This window comes from Plodia interpunctella, chromosome 16 (genome assembly GCF_027563975.2).
Source record: "Plodia interpunctella isolate USDA-ARS_2022_Savannah chromosome 16, ilPloInte3.2, whole genome shotgun sequence".
Taxonomy (NCBI): Eukaryota; Metazoa; Arthropoda; class Insecta; order Lepidoptera; family Pyralidae; genus Plodia; species Plodia interpunctella.
In genome coordinates, this window is record NC_071309.1 from 2,579,031 (window position 1) to 2,597,339 (window position 18,309).

An 18,309-nucleotide genomic window follows, 5' to 3' on the forward strand; every position below is an offset into this window, starting at 1 on the left:
TCAACTGCTACAGGGGATGAAAAAAAGAATGATTTAAAGGCAAAAGCAAAACTTATATTGACAATTGACGCGTCTCTTTATGTGCATATTAAACAAGCAGCTACAACTTTCGACTTGTGGAAGACCCTAAAGAACATGTTCGATGATTCGGGATATTCTCGAAAAATTAGTTTGCTGAGGAACCTTATAAGTATACGCCTTGAAAACTGCGAGTCAATGACGAGTTACGTTAGTCAAATCATCGAAACTGCTCAAAAATTGAACGGAACAGGCTTTGAAATAAATGACCAATGGATTGGATCACTTATGTTGGCCGGTTTACCAGAAAAATTCGGACCTATGCTTATGGCAATCGAACATTCGGGCATTAACATAACTGCGGATGCCATCAAGACAAAGTTATTAGACATGAGTGCAGATATTGAGGTTAAGTCGGAAAGTGCATTTGCCGCCAAAAATTTTCACAAGGATCACAGACAAGGTCGTTATGTTGGTAATACCAAAAATCAAGCTCATCAACATAATGCGCACAATGGAACGTCATCTGTCAATGTCAGTGGAAACAACATGACGCGGAAAATAATTCGTTGCTACAAATGCAAACAGATTGGACATTTTAAAAACCAATGTCCGGGTGCAGATAAAATGAAAACAAATGCATTTAGTGCAGTTTTTCTCACAAATGAGTTCAGTCAGTCTGACTGGCACTTAGATTCCGGCGCAAGCACACATATTGTATCGAACGTGAACTTATTGTCAAATACTTGTTTTCAACCGAAGACTAAGGAGATAATTGTTGCAAATAAAACGATTGTGCAAGTTTTATGCTCTGGAGACTTGCAGCTTACCACTCGTGTAGGAAATAAAGAGTATACAATTGATGTAAACAATGTTTTGTGTGTACCAAACGCTACCACGAATTTACTATCAGTGAGTAGAATAATTGCTAGTGGCAACAGAATAACGTTTAACCAGCGTGGATGCTTAATTTACAACTCACAGAATGATTGTATTGGTGTGGCAAAACTAGAAAATGGTGTATACAGACTGAATGTTGTGAAATCAGAAAATCTCTTAGTAGCTGCAGTAAAAGTCTCAGGTACTACTTGGCATAGAAGATTAGCTCATATAAATGCTAATGATTTGAATAAATTGAAAAATGGAGGAGCTGAAGGTGTGAGTTTTGATGGAAGATGTGATACTAGTAAGGCCAGTTGCATAGTTTGTTGTGAGGGAAAGCAAACAAGATTGCCATTCCCTGAAAGCACAAATAGGAGTCAGCAGATTCTAGAGCTGATCCACACAGATCTGTGTGGGCCAATGGAGAATATGTCTCTTGGGAAGGCTAGATACTACTTATTATTTGTAGACGATTTCAGTAGAATGTGCACTGTATACTTTCTTCGATCTAAGAGAGAAACATTTATGTATTTCAAACAATATAGAGAAATTGTTGAAAATCAGCAATCAAAGAAAATAAAAATATTAAGATCAGATAATGGGGGCGAGTTTTGCTCAGTGGAAATGACAAACTATTTAAAGCAATGTGGTATACTCCATCAAAAGACAAACAGTTATACACCGGAACAAAATGGTCTCTGTGAAAGAAATAATAGGTCTATAGTTGAGAAGGCACGATGCCTACTGTATGAGGCTCAATTTGAAAAATTCCTTTGGGCAGAAGCTGTAAACACAGCTGTTTATATTAAAAATAGATCACCAACATCAGGCTTGGACAAGAACACTACTCCGTATGAAATATGGACGGGCAGAAAGCCAAATTTGAGTCATCTGCGGATCTTTGGCAGCCCAGTGATGGTCCATATTCCGAAAGAAAAAAGGAAAAAATGGGACAAGAAAGCAAAGAAGATGTTCCTAGTTGGATATTCTGAATATATCAAGGGCTATCGTTTATATAACCCTGTTTCACGAGAAGTTTCTGTAGCCAGAGATGTGGTTATAATGGAAGATATTAATGACAGTATAACGTCTGTCATTGTTGAAGATGATAAACAACCTGATAAATCAACTGTTCCTGTGAGCAGTTCAGAAGATGAAGATCAAAATGATAGCACATATATTCCTGAAGAGTCTAGTGACACAGATGAAAGTTTTCTTGACACTTTGTCACCAGAAGAAAATAACATCTCATCAAGCCAAGGCGGTGACACGAATTTACCTGATAAACGTGTGAGACGTAAACCTGATTTCTATCAAGTTGCTAACATGTGTACTGAAATCTCAAGTGATCTGATTACTCTAAGTGATGCAATGACTGGATCTGAAAAAGATCAGTGGCAGCGTGCAATAACAGAGGAACTTAAATCATTTAGTGATAGTGATTCATGGGAATTAGTTGAAAGACCGGAAGAAGGCACAATTGTTAAAAATAAGTGGGTGCTGAAAAAAAAATATAATAGTGAAGGTGTAGTGCGTTTTAGGGCCAGACTTGTAGCAAAGGGCTTTACCCAGGTGAAGGGTGTAGATTTTAATGAGACTTTTTTCACCAGTTTTGAAATATTCTACTTTCAGATTACTTTTAGCTTTAAGTGTTGAATTAGGATTAAAAATGAACCATCTTGATGTGCCCACTGCATTCCTCAATGGGTTTCTCCATGAAATAGTATATATGGAAATACCAGAGTGTTCTAATTTTGAAAATTGTATTAATAAAGTGTTAAGGTTAAAGAGGGCTATCTATGGCCTTAAGCAGTCGGCTAGGGCCTGGTATTCTCGTGTAGAAGACTGTTTATTAAAATTAAAATTTAAAAAATCCAACTATGAGCCATGTCTTTTTGTAAAGTGTAATAATAATATAAAGATTTACATTGCATTGTTTGTGGATGATTTTTTTGTTTTTTATAATTGTCAAAATGCCTATGAAGAGTTGAAAAATGTATTAGTAACAAAATTTAGAATAAAAGATTTGGGTCAGCTCAAACAGTGTCTAGGGATGCATGTAAATGTTTGTAAAGATAAAATTACCATAGACCAAAAGCTATATATTGATACTATTCTGAAAAGATTTAATATGGTAGATTGTTCACATTCAGATACACCAATGGAGATTAATTTAAAATTGGAAAAAGATGTAAACAACAACCTTAATAAAAATTATCCGTATCAGGAATTATTAGGAAGTTTAATGTACCTCTCTGTGCTTACTAGGCCAGATATTTGTTATAGTGTAAGTTTTCTTAGTCAATATAATAATTGCTTTAATGATATTCATTGGAAACATCTGAAACGCTTGTTGAAGTATCTTAAGAAAACAAAATGTTATGGTTTGGTATATCGAAAGACTAATTGTAACATTCATGGTTTTGTAGATGCAGATTGGGCATCCTGTACCTTGGATAGACGGTCATACACAGGTTTTTGTTTTTTGATGTCTGGATCTGTGGTTTCTTATGAGGCTAAAAAGCAAAAAACTGTGGCTCTCTCTAGTACAGAAGCGGAGTACATGGCTCTTTCTGAGTCATGCAAAGAAGCAATTTATCTAAAGAATGTATTAAGTGAACTTATTGTTATAAATGAAAATGTGCCACTTTGTATAAATAGTGACAATCAAAGCTCTATTAAGCTGGCAACAAATCCTTTATTTCATAATAAGCGCACCAAGCACATAGATATAAGGCACCATTTTGTAAGAGATTGTGTTTCATCCAATAAAATAGAAATTAAGTATGTTTCAACTTTCGATATGCCGGCAGATGTATTTACGAAAAGTTTGGGAGCCGATAAACATTATAAATTTTTAAAATTAATTGGCATGTCTGAAGTTTAGTATTTTTTGTTTGTTTTTGGAATTTAGATTATTTTGTTAGGTCAGGCTGTTAAATGTACAATAACAAAATAATATGTAGCCTTAGTACTTAGTATAATCACTAGCGCCATCTATACTGTATACAAGGTAATAGTTGTATTACATTTATTATCTGTGCCTGTACTTCTAACAATAAAAAAAGACTTTTCAGTTGATTGAAACCTTTCACTGTATTTTTATTATATTTTACAAATATCAAGTAATCTGCTGGTAAAACTTTTGCACCACAAAACATATATAAAATTGAAAATAACAACACTCCCTAAAGGCGTTGTGTTGCACGTGGAAAACCCACAACTAATGAAAACGGTCAAGTGCGAGTTGAACTGAGGGTTCCATAAAATTTTCTTTTTTGTTAGGTAAGACATATTTATGGATTTCGGTTCTTTCTTTTCCTTTATTCGCATTGTAATTTTTGGCCACAGAATTGGTAGAGTACTATTCCAAGTTCTTGGCCAGTTTGAAAAAGTCAACGGGATAATTTTCATGGCTTCGACGTAATAGTTTTATTTATTTCCAGCTAAAAGAAACCATAGACCCGAGTCTTTGATATCAATTAAACTTAGTACACTGAACTTCAAATATAGACAGACTAGTACTATTAAATACAATCGATAATTCGATAGTACTCATTATGAGTAATCGATAGTTTGACTATTCGATAGTGGTCTATCAATCCGCTACAGTAATTTAGTCTATAGTGGAATAATAGATTGCCGTCAATATAAACCAAAATTGTATTTTAGGCTCAAAATTCCTAAGCCTAGTATTTTTTTTTCGATTTCATTACAATTTCTATTTATCAGTTAAACTAACTCGTCAGTCGTCACTTCAATCTACGCAGTCTGTTGTCAGCTTTTGTTCTGTGACATAAGCAAAGAGAGCAGTGCCGCTCGCTCCTTCTCTTTCTTCCTCACCACGTCTAGAGATCGATTCTTCCACGAGCTTTTCCGTAATTTGATCGGTCTGCTGCCGACGTAACGACCTGGAACGACAAAATAATCAATAAATATATATATATATATATGACGGAGTGTCAACTTTATTGTCATTTTAGCTACCGTAGTGTCGGTGAAATAGATCGTTTTACAAAATGGTATACGTCGGTAAAGTGACTCATAAATGTCACCCCACCTGTGTTAAAACCTGTTCTATAAAATGAACGTGCGAGCGTTGTGATGAGTCAGCCTTAGCTCTGCCGCCGTGCGGTGCAGTCGTGTCTTTGTGATTATAAGTGTTGTGAAGAAGTGGTTTTGTGAGACCCGTTCAGTTTATCTGTGATTGGGTCTGTGTTGTCAGTAAGCTACTTTATTGATGTTCTTCTGTGATCTTCCTACTAATGTTATAAATGCGAAAGTTTGTGAGAATGTATTTGGTTTGTCATTTTTTCACACAAAATCTACTGGACAGATTGTTATGAAATTTGGAACACTGGTAGAATATAACCTAGAATAACACATAGGGTACTATTTATCCCGAAATTCCTACGGGAGCGAAGCCCCGGGCTAGTAGCTCTATATATCTATGGGCTATCTGTATGATGAGACAGTTTTGTAGGATAGATTTTGGTTAATTAGCGCGGTGGGACGTTGATTAGTAATGTAACTGGTTGTTACGTACAGTACCGTATTGTGGCGGTATGTCGAAGTGAGGCACAGAACCTTACCGTGTGTAGACAATAGTCAGCTCGATTCTCATATATTTTGCTGGGTTAATCGCGTTTTAAATTTACATTTTTTATCAACACTTGACATGTTTTAAAAAGTAAATGCACGTATTTAATGGAAAAGGAAGGTCGTCCTACATCTCTTTCTTTTAAATACCTGCATTCCTTTCTGTAGTCCCTTAAATCGGAGCGTGTGTAGCCGGTCTAAGTCCTTCTGGCATGATAGTGACCAACACTATTCACGAGTTTCTTTAGGCATTTCTTCTCGCCAGTTGTCGTTAATTTGTAGCTTTCTGAGAAATTTCTATCCTTGCGTTTTCACAGGGTTTCAATGTTTGTACAGTTTTCACAGGTCATAGTGTGTTTAAGTAATTTATGATGTATAACGGACCACTAGTATAATCTGTGCTATTATATTTATTATATTATTATAAAGAGGTACAAGCTTTTGTGAGTTTGTATGTTTGAGGCGGGTAATCTCCGAAACTACCGAACCGATTTCAAAAGTTCTTTCACCATTAGAAAGGTACTTTATCCAAGATTACTATAGGCTATATTTTATCTCAAAATTCCCACAGCGACATCTATAGTATCAAATAAGGTTCTGAAAACGTATTGAGTAAAACAAAAGCTGATATGTTTCTCACCGTCCATCTCTTTCATGGCCTTAATAAAGTCCCCGGGGTCCTTGAAGCTGACGAAGCCGAAGCCCTTGCTCTTGTTGGTGCGTTTGTCTCGGATCACCTTGGCTCGCTGGAACGATGTATATTTACTGAACGTGCGGGTCTGAAACAGAGATCAAAAAAGTTTATTACCACTATGTAGTATAAAACAAAGTCTCTTCCCGTTGTCTGTCCCTATGTATGCTTGCAACTAGTGTTGCAGAACTATCGATAGTTGACCTCGGAAATCATCTATAATATCGATATGCCTATCCATAGTATCGATAGCTTAGTTTGGTACAATAGTACCAATATACTACCATCAACTATCGATACAACAATAAACTATCGATAGTATTGAAGCTCAATATCGAAATTACTATCGATAGTATATAAAGGAAAGTAAGTTCTAGACTTGTGTTATGGGATACACTAACTCAACGATACTATATTTTATAACAAATACATATATAGATAAACATCCAAGACCGGATCAATCACAAAAAGATCATTTTCCATCATGACCCGACCGGGGATCGAACCCGGGACCTCTCGGTTCAGTGGCAAGAACTTTACCACTGCGCCACCGAGGTCGTCATACAATCGACAGTATCGACACTATTGATACTATCAATAAATCGATCGATATTTTACACAACTATCGATAGTCTATCGATAGACTATGTGTGCCGGGTTGCCGGTGTCCATTGGCTGCGGTGCTTACCATCAGGCAAGCTGTATGATCGTTTGCCCACTTTACTGTTTAAAAAAGTGATCGTATTATTTTGTGGCTGTGAAAGCGTAACAAGACTTTGTCAGTCTTCTTCCTTGCGTTTCGATGGTATAATACAGTCTCTTTCCGCGTCTGTTTCTATGCTTTCTTCTTATAAACCATGCAACGGATTTTGATGCAGTTTTCACTGTTATTTAAATAATTTATTCCCAAAGGTTCATAGACCTCTTATGAAGCCAGGCTGGGTCGCTAGCTTCATTTAGAGTCAGAATCAGTTGTTTATGGGTTTGTTAATATCTCATTGATAAAGCAAGTATTAATTACGAACTTACAATATTCTTCTTAATACGAAGTTACGAATAAATAATAAAAATATGAAAGTACACAGACCAGCAGTTCGTCCGTGACGTCGTTGCCGAGGTCCCCGCAGAACATGCGGAAGTCGTCATCGGGCCACTCCAGCAGCGAGACGTCCTCCCACACCTGTCCACCCGCGGTGCGCACCACCTGATTAAGGAGACGGAAATATATATATATATTTATCCTTATCCTTATATATTATAACAAAGTCCTCTGTCCCATTGCGATAATCTCAAATATTACTGTACAGCTTGTCATGAGGTTTTCACCAATAGGTAATGTGATTCCTGAGGAAGGTTTAGGTGTATAATTGTTTTTCTTGAATGGCTTAAATTGGATATGGTGTAAGTTATTTTGTTGATAACTGCAGGTAGGTATATAAAAATGTAATTTAAGTCTATTATCACCAAATTTGGTTAATATGTTTAAGCTATATATGCTTTTTAGGATTAAAATTGATAATTTTGGATTTTCATTGATAAGAAAACATTAATATCCATTCCCAAACCATAGATTGGTTTTCATTATGTATTTTCCAAATTTCTTATAAAAGGCTAGATTTTTTGGTAAAAACTGAAAAAATATTGGCCACAAATTCAACTCTGTAACAAACCAAAGGGATTACCTTTCTACTTTTCTTCTCCTTCTTGACCTTCGGCGCGACAGTCTCAGTGGTGGTGGTGATGGTGACGGGCAGCGGCTGCGGCGCGGGCGCGGGCGGCGGCGGGGGAGACGCGGGAGGGGGGCGCGGCGGAGGCGAGCGGGGCCGCTTCTGTAACGTCAACTCACTTGTGGAATAGCAACAAATAAATAGAAAAAGCATTAGGCTTATTTTTATCCTACCTGCTCTCAAAAGTACTACAAGTCAGTCCAGTCCACTCTTTTGTCCATTGCTACCATGATAGTTGACAAAACTCAATCAGACAAGTTGTTTGGAAAATAAGTTCTATACATACAATAAAGACAATTCTAAATATGTATAAAACAAAAAAAATCTGATGCATCTTTTCAGCTATGGGGGAAATAATTCAAATATTCCTTTGCATGAAATGGCTACTTCAGATAACAAAAAATTAAATGAGTACAAAAATAGGTATAAAAACAAAAATTTATGGAGCTTCTATGACCATAATATAGATATATAATATGGATGCATTACACTTTTAATCCATTGTTATTCTTGTTGAAGAAATTACATAAGATACCACTTTACCTTCTTTTTCTTCTCATGTTTTTCTTTTTTTTCCTCATCATCTTTCGGTTGTTTGTATAACTTCGGAGCAGCGGACAGTATAACTGGTTGTGGTTTGGGTGGAGGAGGAGGTATGAGTTGTGGCCCGGGCATTGCTGGTCTCATGAATGGCATTCCACCTGGAAATCCATCTGGACACGGCCCTCTGAGACGTTGGACCTGTGTTTGGGACAATGATTTGTATGTGACTAATTAAATAAAATATGTATATATACAATATGACGGCTTGTGCATGAAATAATCTCAAATTTAAAAAAAAAGATACCAAAACTCGAAGACATCATCATTTAAATGTATGTATTTTTTTTTATCTTTTTTATGTCATGGCTTCAGTTGCTAAAAAAAATAGATTAAAATTATAAAATTAAAATTAATTAATTAATTATAAAATAGTGATGATTTTTAGATGTAAGTAATAATGAGAGTTTTAAAGAAATATATACTAGTTTCGCGTTCCTGCAATTATCATCTCAACAAGAATAAGACTTAAGTTTATATATTGACTCTACACAGAGCGAAATCAGAGTTTGTTTGTAACAATATTATCGTTTGAAAATAAGTACATCAATTTTATAAGTTTCATGGACTATTTGTATAAATACTTCAGATTCTTTTATTTTAAAGTTATGATTTTAAAAATGTATATAACCACACATACAGACGCAGGCACCATCATCGATGGCGGAGGTGGCGGCGGTGGCACAGAGGGGAACATCATTCGGGGCGCGAACATGCCCTCCATGGCCAGCATTGTAGGGGGCGGCGGGGGCGGGGGCAGAGCGCGCTCCAGCTGCTGCTGTACAGCTCCAAACGTGCCCGCGCCGATCACAGGACGCATTATACCGGGTATCTCACCACCCGAGATCTCAGCCTCGAACCTACAACATTATGCACTCTTTCAAATAAGAACTAGAGCTTTATATTAGCAAACGGCTGACGTACGATATAGATTGAAGATACCTTGAATAGAATACTAACCTCGACATCTCATCTTGCATCTGTTGAAATTTACTGGAGTCTTCCATGGTGATCCACAGCGCTTAACCTTTAAAGAAGCCCACAAAATTACGAATAACGAGAAATTGCTTTAAGGTTACTATATTATAAAATCCCCGATACGTACTTTAATTGGTAACATAGTAATAGATCGATTATATTATAGGTAAACCGACAAATTCTTTATTATTCTATTCTTCTCCGCTAAAGAAAAGAAAATTAGAAACACAATTCCAATACTTCTTTCTAATTTGACGACTTTGGCGTACGGCTACCGGCGACGACGTAATCAAAGAAATGACATTGACAGGTTTGTGTTTATTTGTTTTCATAGCCTGTCTATTCCCTCATTTCAACCGGCTTTGTGTAGGTATTGTATGGTATTAGGTACCTACCGATCGATATCTTTCGTTTGCTCATAACGAGCAAGTACAAAAGTTTTATAAATAGTGCAGCAGCATCCTGAAGATTAACTGAATCGCCACCTTGCTAGCTCTGGTTCCGTAAAAAATATCTCTTTTCGTTTCTCTACTCTAGCTCATAAGACTACGAAAGACTTGGCTTACGCCTTTATTACAACATTATTAAGTAAATCACAGATATAAACATTTTTGTAAATCTGTGAAGTAAATAAGAAACTACAGACGACGGCTGCATGAGCTTAGATCCCTTTGCCTTTCCCCATGGATAAAAACTAAACCAAAAAACTTACTCTAGCCTAGCCATAGCTTAGCTCAACCAACTGTCAAAGTCAGCTAATTGTTTTGTGACTTTGTGTTGTGTTCGTTCGTTCTCTCTCATCTCATCCTAACAATTATATTTTAGTGTTTAAGCTGCTTATTATTTAGAATTCTTCAAATAATAATTAGGTATTTGAAATGATAGAAGATGACAATAAAACTTTGTGGTGTGGGAATTTACCTGAACAGGCAACAGAAGAGTTGTTATACGAATTATTTTTGCAAGTAAGTTTAGTTCCCACTGAGTACGCCAACGCAAACATTTGTCCAATACTGAGTAATTCTTTTGCCTTGTTTTCAGGCTGGGCCGCTGGAGAAGGTGCGAATAGCCAAGGATAGAGATGGACGCCAAAAAAACTTTGCTTTCATCACTTATAGTCACGAAGTCTCTGTGCCATATGCCTTAAATTTGTTCCGTGGGACTGCACTCTTCCACCGAAAGCTTTCCCTTCAAAGTCGTGGTCGCCTAGCATGGTTGCCGCCTCCAATAAGATGCACTGGACCAGAGCTAAATCTTGAGTTTAGCGGACTAGCTAATGTTGCTCAACAGTTTGTGGATATGACAGAGAGGTTGCAGGAAGAAGAGTACAGAGCTATCCATGGTATCCGCCAGCCTCATGATTATAATGATAAGTTGGTGGTAGCTAGCTTACAAGGCAACTGGAGTCACCGTCACCACCCATACATGCCCAATAAGGACAAACTGAACCATAATCCACACAACAGAGATGAGTTTCGTCAACGTGAGAATATTAGTGACAGAGGGAATCAGCGAAACAAACATGCTAATAGCTGGAGAGACAGGAGGAACCATAGGAAAGGCAATTATCAAAGAAGAGATTGATTTTTTCAGAGATTAGCAAAACACATTTTGACCAAATAGTTTTAATCTGCTCAATGCTCAGGTCTTATGTATGAAAAAACAACTTTTAGATTTTAAGCTTTTACTTCGCATGTGCCCCGATTGTATTGTGATGCTATTGTGGTACATTTGTTTTTATTATCCAGGATTGAAAAGTTAAAGCAAAAGTTGCTGTAATATCTGGACAGATTGTTTAAGATACTTACCACTGCCATGAATTAACTCTCTCATCCACTCATGTTCCTGGTTGTATTCTAGACATACTTGTCTGATGCCCAGGATCAGTGTATTGGAACCTTTAAAATTTTTAAAGTTTTGACTGAATGAATAACTGGCAACAGGCTTGATATAGCTGAACCATCCTATTCACATACTAAGTAGTTTCGTTTTAAACTGTAAATTTTACTGGTTTATAACCATTTACTGGTGAATCTCCTCTAATTCCGATTCAAAACCATCTTGTCCATTAGTAAATGATGTCTCAGTCTAGATAAAATGCTAGAACTGACATCCTTCACTTGTATGACTGCGAGCACCGCAAGCCTCATATGACACATTTTGCCTGCGCTGCCTCCCCGCGACCATTGGTGCTGCCCACCGGGGCTTAGCACTTGAAGCCTTGTACCGGGCACAAGCGGCACTCACAGCACATTGCATGCTGTGAATACTAGCATCCACATTTACCATGCTGGGACATGGCCGACCTTCCGTGCAAGTCCACCGCCGCTCCATTCTTTTCCGCCACTTCCAAAGCACATGGCAACCTCATTGCATTTGCGAGAGATATGTTCTCGTCTTTGGCAAACAACCTTTGACGGATCGCTGGAGACTCCACAAGCAAACTGATCCCTCAAATTCTCTGCCAACGTAGTTTAGAAGTCACATCTACGAGGTATTTTCTTTAATTCACCCACATATCCTACAGTTGCTCGCTTATGCGAGGAAAATAAACATGCGCTAAAATTTTTACAGATCCAGACGACCCCATTACGGTTGCTAATCCCCCTTCTGAAAACTCACGAGGTAATCGCAGGGCCCAGGGTATTTCGAATAGCAGAAACCGCACTCGCCGGAATCGACTGCGAGGTAATAGGACATCTTCAGCGTTCACTCGGCACCGCCCGGCGGCACCAGGACGCTTCTCTCAATGGGCCAACCTTGAGCAATATACCACTCTGGCCATTTTTCAAGTAACGCCCAAAGCCGAGGTTCGTTCCCACCTGGGAGCCCTTTGAGCTGTTACTGTTTCGGCTGTACGGTCCTTGCGACTGTCGCCATATTTCCTCCGGTTAAGCAGTAAAGGTCGACGTAGCGACCAACTACAAGTAGGCTTCGATAAAAAAAATGTACTAAAATTATGAGAAAAAAACGGGACAGAATGCTAATGTTTTGTTCCACATCATGTGCCCGGTTTACTGCTTTGTATGAAACTGGCCTGAAAGTTGTATGAAAATGCCGTTTCTATCTCATTTGGCTGTATCGACGTAAAAGATGGACTTATTTGTTGAGAATATTCACTAGCAGGCTGATGAAAAAAAAACATAGCATCTTGAAGATTGGAGTATATAGATAGACTTGAGTCCTCTTTCGACATGTAGTTTTAGTAATTTTAGGACAACACAGGACAAGTTTTAGTAAACTACATGTCAAATGAGGGCAATAGATGAGACAAAATTAACACCTCAATAAGAAAAACTTTGCCTTAAAACTGTCTAAAATGTAGTCAATAAAACAATTATTGTTTTTTATATACATAGTTTAAAAACTTAAATATTGATGTTGAATAGTGCAATGTTTCCAAAAGACCATTTGTATATAAATATAAGACTTCAAAAATTATTATATTTTTCTATTCAGACTTTTCAAATAAGTAGTTTTCCAATTAGGACATAAGTGCCTGTTGCAGAACTTGACTTGCAGAATGTAATGTACAACGTTGCCTGTAAGTAATGAGCACTCTTTAAGTTTACAGTATGTACAATACTTGTACCGCTCGCACCCCGCAAGATGACGTTCATTAAAAAATGAGCTTTAAGTCGTCCTCTGTAGACATACTTTACATTGACAACAAATTAGCGGACTGCTCGCCGTTAGCTTTCATCTTGTCAATGAAAAGTATATCTACAGAAAACGTGATAGAGCTCACTTTCAATTTTAGATCAACAAAAATAAATGCTTTCAATTAACGTCATATCGCCGTGTGGGAGCGGTGCGGTTTATGTGCTAATTGATCTTTAGGCCGTTTGTCTACGGAATCCACCATCTGATAAAAAATCAGGCAGCCTTTGTCTACGCAAAACTTTAAATTCGGATGCTGTATCTCGGACATTACCCCGAACAATCGTCCATGCTAAATGTATGGCCAGCTTCTTCAGTTCGAATTTTGACTGGTTCGTAGTGACGTAGCGGACTAACGGCTATACTAGTCATATTAAATTATCGCTCTACATCTGTGAAAGGAACCAATCACATGTCGATGTGTATGCGTGAACATTGCGTAGACCAGCAATGTATACCGAATCCGTCAAAGTTTAGCAAACTGACGACAGTGTGGAGCCGGCATTAGATGAGTGATATGCGACTTGGTTAAAATTTATGTCAGTGTTCGTAAAACGTTTATGATAGAAATATTACAATGTTACTTTGAATCTGTACACTCCAGCTGCCGCTGCTGCAATACATGTACGGTTTGCACGACGACCTTGTCTTGTTGGGTCGTGTAAGCGATCGGTGGCGCCGTGGCTGATGGTATCTGGGCGAGAGTAGTAGCCGGTTCCTGAAAATATAAATAATGGGGATTTTCTATATGGAAATCTGGCGTAACAAAATATGACAATGATAAATTCTATTCTACATGTAACTAATTATATAGAATAGAATTATACATAAGTGCTCAAACAGGGATGAAACTTGAAACGGCCTAAAGTCATTTTTTTACAGAAATCAAGTATTTTTTAACACTTGCAATTGTTTATAATTAAACCCTAGTTACACGCGCTTTACAGGAATTTCTCAAATCGGAAAAATTTCTGTGTGTGATAACTAAATTCGTGAAAACTGCTCCAGACTATTCACAATCGAACTATTTGTTAATAAGAGAACTATGTACAAGTACTTACTTTTCGATTTCGATATTTATACCGGACGTAGCCAAATATTTCATACATGAAGGCCCAGGATACGAAGAAAAACACTAGGGTAATAAGTTTCTCGTCATAACCAAATAAATCTGAGCCGAGTATCTTATACACTACGTAGGATCCGATGCACGCACGCACTACTATGAACATTACCAAGTAAGTCACCTCCACTATTAGAAAATATAAAGATTTTTCTAAACCTTCTTGTTTGATCAACCTGTTGACAAAAAAAAACTAACATCAGTCGTCTGCAGGTACGCATGACGAAATTTTGAAGTTTATAACGTACTAAATAATAGTAGGTACTATTACTGTAACCACAATGCCACCGAGTTCCTGAAAATGAATTTACAGACTAGGCAAGCTGAACAGCTTCTTTAGAACAACATTTTTACCCAACTCCATAATATTAATTTTAAGAACACACTAAAAGTACTTGCAAGTTAGCTACACTAATTTTTGAGATGCAACTAACAAACTATGTGGCGTTGTTGTAAAGATAAAAATACCCAACAAAAATATGCTAACCATCTAGTTTGTAGCAGAGGATTAGTGATTTCCATCAAGGCCAGCGTGCATGCAAACGTGCAGCCAGAGTTTTCTTTCCGCATATAAATGTCAACGGCGTATATCGCGCCCAAATGATGGACGAGCATCACGAGGTTCTCCGACCAGTACACGAGGCACCAGCAGAAGTCCATTGCGAAGTAACCCCATGACCATACCATGAGGGCATATTGATACGTCGTAACAGTCGCTGGAAAGGAATCCTTACATATTATAAAACAAAATCCTCTGCCGCGTCTGTCTGTTCGCGATAAACTCAAACTACTGCACGGATGCGGTTCATCTTTCATGCGGTTTTCATCAATAGATATAGTGATTCCTGAGGAAGGTTTAGGGGTATAATTTATTATGTTTTTACCCGAGCGAAGCCGGTACTGGCCGATAGTAAGATCTACAGTCTCATTATAATTCTTTCTGTGAGTTCGGTTTCTTCCTCAGCTGCAAAGCGTCACAGGCCTAAACCCGTAAACACTGCAGACAAATATCCCCTTCAGCTACATTGGCAATTGAGATTCGCAACCAGTTCCAAGCCAAAAACCATAAGACTTTTTTTCGCAACTAAGTAATTAAATAATAAATACATAAATGTTCATAGATTATCTAAGCCATAATGACCAAATCCTTTTGCGGGAGTAGGAATTTTCTCACGGATAAAAGCGTCCTTCCACTGTTACTCTACATTTTTTCCGAGAAATGGTCTTTTAAACTAACAAATCTTTTCTAAATTCATTAACGCTCATGAATCTCATTTGAAGGCGTAAGAAACAGCTCGTGTATTGAGGATATTACCGGAAAGCCGCGCGGGCGAGATATTCCTGAAGTCGCACTGTATGAGGCCTACTGCTGCTGCGATACTGCCGTGTAGAAGGGTGACCACGCGGGAGTACCATTCCGGCTTTTGGCCCGGGAGCACCGCCGCTATCCACAGGTACAGCCAACTCCAAAACATAAACGACGACAGCTTCAGAAGAGAAGCTCCTGTGAGTTCCAGGTGGTGCCGTATAGCCATTCAGGACATCTTGAAATCATCTATTTGTGACCAATATTGCTGCTATTTAAAATTTTAATTTTATCATTTGTGCTGTTTGTTGTGTATTGTATAGGTGTCTGCCAGCCAAATGTCAATACGTCGTCTTGAGTTCGTAAAGTTTTTTATTTCATATGTAAACAGGCATAGTTATTCATTTCAATTTTTGCAGTGGCCCAGCGCTTCGGTGGTATTTTCTAAACTTCCTTACACCTTGCTATCCTACATAACTTTCACGGGTTTCTATCTATGTATAAGCATAAAAAATTAAGCCACTATGTAACACAGCATATTGTACTATGGCATAATGATTTTTAAGCATAACGTTGTTACGCATAATGGTTTACGCATAACAATTTGAACCATAACTAACCTAACCCAATCTAAAAGTTAAGTATGTCACATGTACCCGTATGCCAAAAATCAATCAAAGACCAAATTATGTCAAAATATTGTATGCCAACGAACAATAGGACAAAATAGTTTATGCGATAAAAAGTGGCCCCAACTTTCACTCATAATAACTAAATCAAGACCCAAGTGACGACAGCAATACCTAAGTTAGGAAGGATATGGGTCAGGTGTGCGGTTTACCTGTCCCCGACTCTACAGAGTAGACATGATAAACGTTTAATCACCTATACGTTTAATCATCCATCCTTACTAACAGACTGAATAGATTCTAACAAAACGTTAAAAAAATGCACAGCACTCAAGATAATAATTTAGGGAATTAATAGTCTTCTATAGGCTAGAGGTCAATAAGCTATATAGGTCATCAAAGTTCACAATTGCATCAATAATTAAGGAATAAATTATTAGTTGAAACTGGACCGTGACAAACTTAAATGTCAACATCTTGCCGCCTTTTTTAACATATGCAAACTAAGGATAATAGAGATATAAAAGAGCGCATCTGAAATTCTAAGCACATTCGTGATTCTTAACATTAACAAGATGAGAACTGTAAGTGTATTTTTCTATTTACCTTTACAAAAATCTACTTTAGCTACCTACTGCAGCTGTCGTCTAAAATTGACAAAAAATGTCATTTCAAAATTAGGTACTTTTGAATTTAAAGTTTTCCTTGTCAGTCTGTACCTACTATCTGTGATCTTTTAACCATGGAATTAGTAGGTAGGTACTACGGAGTACTTACTAATTCCAATAATTGCTTTTAACAGGCAATAGGTCATTGCCAAATTTCATCGACTTGCATTAACATTCAACATTTTAAATATACTTGCATATTATTAAAAGGAAATGGGAGATAATTACAATGTTTGTTTTAGTGCCTCGTGTTTGCCCTGTGCGTGGCCGTCGCCTCTGCAGCAGCCATCTCGGACTCCAAAAATGCCGTCATCGTCCGCTCAGACTTGGAGAACATTGGTGTGGACGGTTACAAATACGGGTAAGTTATAATTATTTATTTAATGTATGTAAGGTATTATTTATTTAATTTTAATATTTATTTGCACTTCAAGTTGGTTATTAGGCCTAGGAGAAAAAGAACACGTGCAAAATGCAATAGAAGTCTATTGCATTTTAAACAATCCAGAATCTGTTGTATACTCTTTTGCGGCTGTTACTTCTGTTTAGTATCTGATAGCAACCTATGTGCAGCACTTATTAAACAGATAGCCATATAAATTATGTCGAGTTCCCTGGGATTAGCGGAACCTTGGCTCCGACGCTCAATGGCTGTGGATTCAACGGAGAAAAGGCTCCTATGAGATAGACAGATAGCGTTTAAAATTATGCTTTATGAGTGTTAGGAATAACTGGCATATAACTTCGGGCAGATTTATCTAGTTTATCTGTCAGATGACAAAGTGGTAAAAATAGGCCCTAAAATAATTTCTTCACGTCTTCAGATACGAGACCAGTGATGGCAAGTCAGCAAACGAAGAAGGACAGCTGAAGAACGTGGGAACCCAGGACGAGGCGATGGAGGTACGCGGCCAGTTCTCCTACACCGGCGCCGACGGCCAGGTCTACACAGTCACCTACGTCGCCAATGAGCTGGGCTTCCAGCCGCAGGGCGCCCATCTTCCTAAGGCTGCTTAAACGATAACAAATTGACATACATTTTATACAAAGAGTAGTTTACGGATTAAAAAAATACATTAAGTCTACATCAGTTTTATCATTGACTGGTTTTGTTGACACTAACAGAATATTTAAAAACGTAATTAATTCACCATGTAAATTTATATTTTTATATCTTAAATATTACCAAAATCAATTCTAAAGTCTGCACGATAATTATTATTTTTGCGCTATCCTTGAACTTTTTTAAAAGAGCATATTATAAATACTAGTACCACAGATTATGCAATATAATTCCAGCTACGTACCCAATAGTTACTAGCTAGTACTACTACGCCAAAAAACCTTTATAAGAATATAAATTTACAAGTGACTCAACCCAAGACTCCCAACCGTAGGTTGTTTGGAAGAAATAGCTTTTAGCGATAA

At 37.5% G+C, this 18,309-nt stretch overlaps 4 protein-coding genes across 6 annotated transcripts; 2 read left to right on the top strand and 2 right to left on the bottom strand.

Annotated features, from left to right (window-relative positions):
* Nucleotides 1-4,545: 4,545 nt before the first annotated feature.
* LOC128676254 (uncharacterized protein) lies at nt 4,546-9,779 on the bottom strand. 2 transcript variants are annotated; one of them, XM_053756272.1, is made up of 8 exons: nt 9,623-9,779; nt 9,478-9,544; nt 9,158-9,377; nt 8,461-8,658; nt 7,873-8,019; nt 7,278-7,394; nt 6,140-6,278; nt 4,546-4,811 (listed from the first exon to the last, which is right to left on the bottom strand). In XM_053756272.1, the coding sequence occupies exons 2-8, from the start codon at nt 9,522-9,524 to the stop codon at nt 4,678-4,680; spliced, it is 1,002 nt and encodes a 333-aa protein (XP_053612247.1). In that variant the 5' UTR covers nt 9,525-9,544; nt 9,623-9,779; the 3' UTR covers nt 4,546-4,677. The 2 variants fall into 2 exon arrangements, with proteins under 2 accessions (XP_053612247.1, XP_053612246.1); XM_053756271.1 differs by having other exon boundaries at nt 9,478-9,779.
* Nucleotides 9,780-10,246: 467 nt separating this feature from the next.
* Nucleotides 10,247-12,936, top strand: LOC128676259 (uncharacterized protein). Its single transcript, XM_053756277.2, has 2 exons — nt 10,247-10,460; nt 10,537-12,936. Exons 1-2 carry the CDS (start codon nt 10,374-10,376, stop codon nt 11,077-11,079), a joined length of 630 nt encoding a protein of 209 aa, XP_053612252.1. The 5' UTR covers nt 10,247-10,373; the 3' UTR covers nt 11,080-12,936.
* LOC128676258 (TLC domain-containing protein 5-like) lies at nt 12,477-16,084 on the bottom strand. Of its 2 annotated transcripts, none has more exons than XM_053756275.2 (5): nt 15,594-16,084; nt 14,766-14,994; nt 14,217-14,454; nt 13,740-13,873; nt 12,477-13,037 (listed from the first exon to the last, which is right to left on the bottom strand). In XM_053756275.2, exons 1-5 carry the CDS (start codon nt 15,811-15,813, stop codon nt 12,980-12,982), a joined length of 879 nt encoding a protein of 292 aa, XP_053612250.1. In that variant the 5' UTR covers nt 15,814-16,084; the 3' UTR covers nt 12,477-12,979. The 2 variants fall into 2 exon arrangements, with proteins under 2 accessions (XP_053612250.1, XP_053612251.1); XM_053756276.2 differs by having other exon boundaries at nt 13,732-13,873; nt 15,594-16,082.
* A 637-nt stretch (nt 16,085-16,721) lies between these two features.
* On the top strand, nt 16,722-17,966 carry LOC128676261 (flexible cuticle protein 12-like). The gene is made up of 3 exons (XM_053756280.1): nt 16,722-16,797; nt 17,124-17,242; nt 17,706-17,966. The coding sequence occupies exons 1-3, from the start codon at nt 16,789-16,791 to the stop codon at nt 17,896-17,898; spliced, it is 321 nt and encodes a 106-aa protein (XP_053612255.1). The 5' UTR covers nt 16,722-16,788; the 3' UTR covers nt 17,899-17,966.
* The last annotated feature ends 343 nt before the right edge of the window (nt 17,967-18,309 follow it).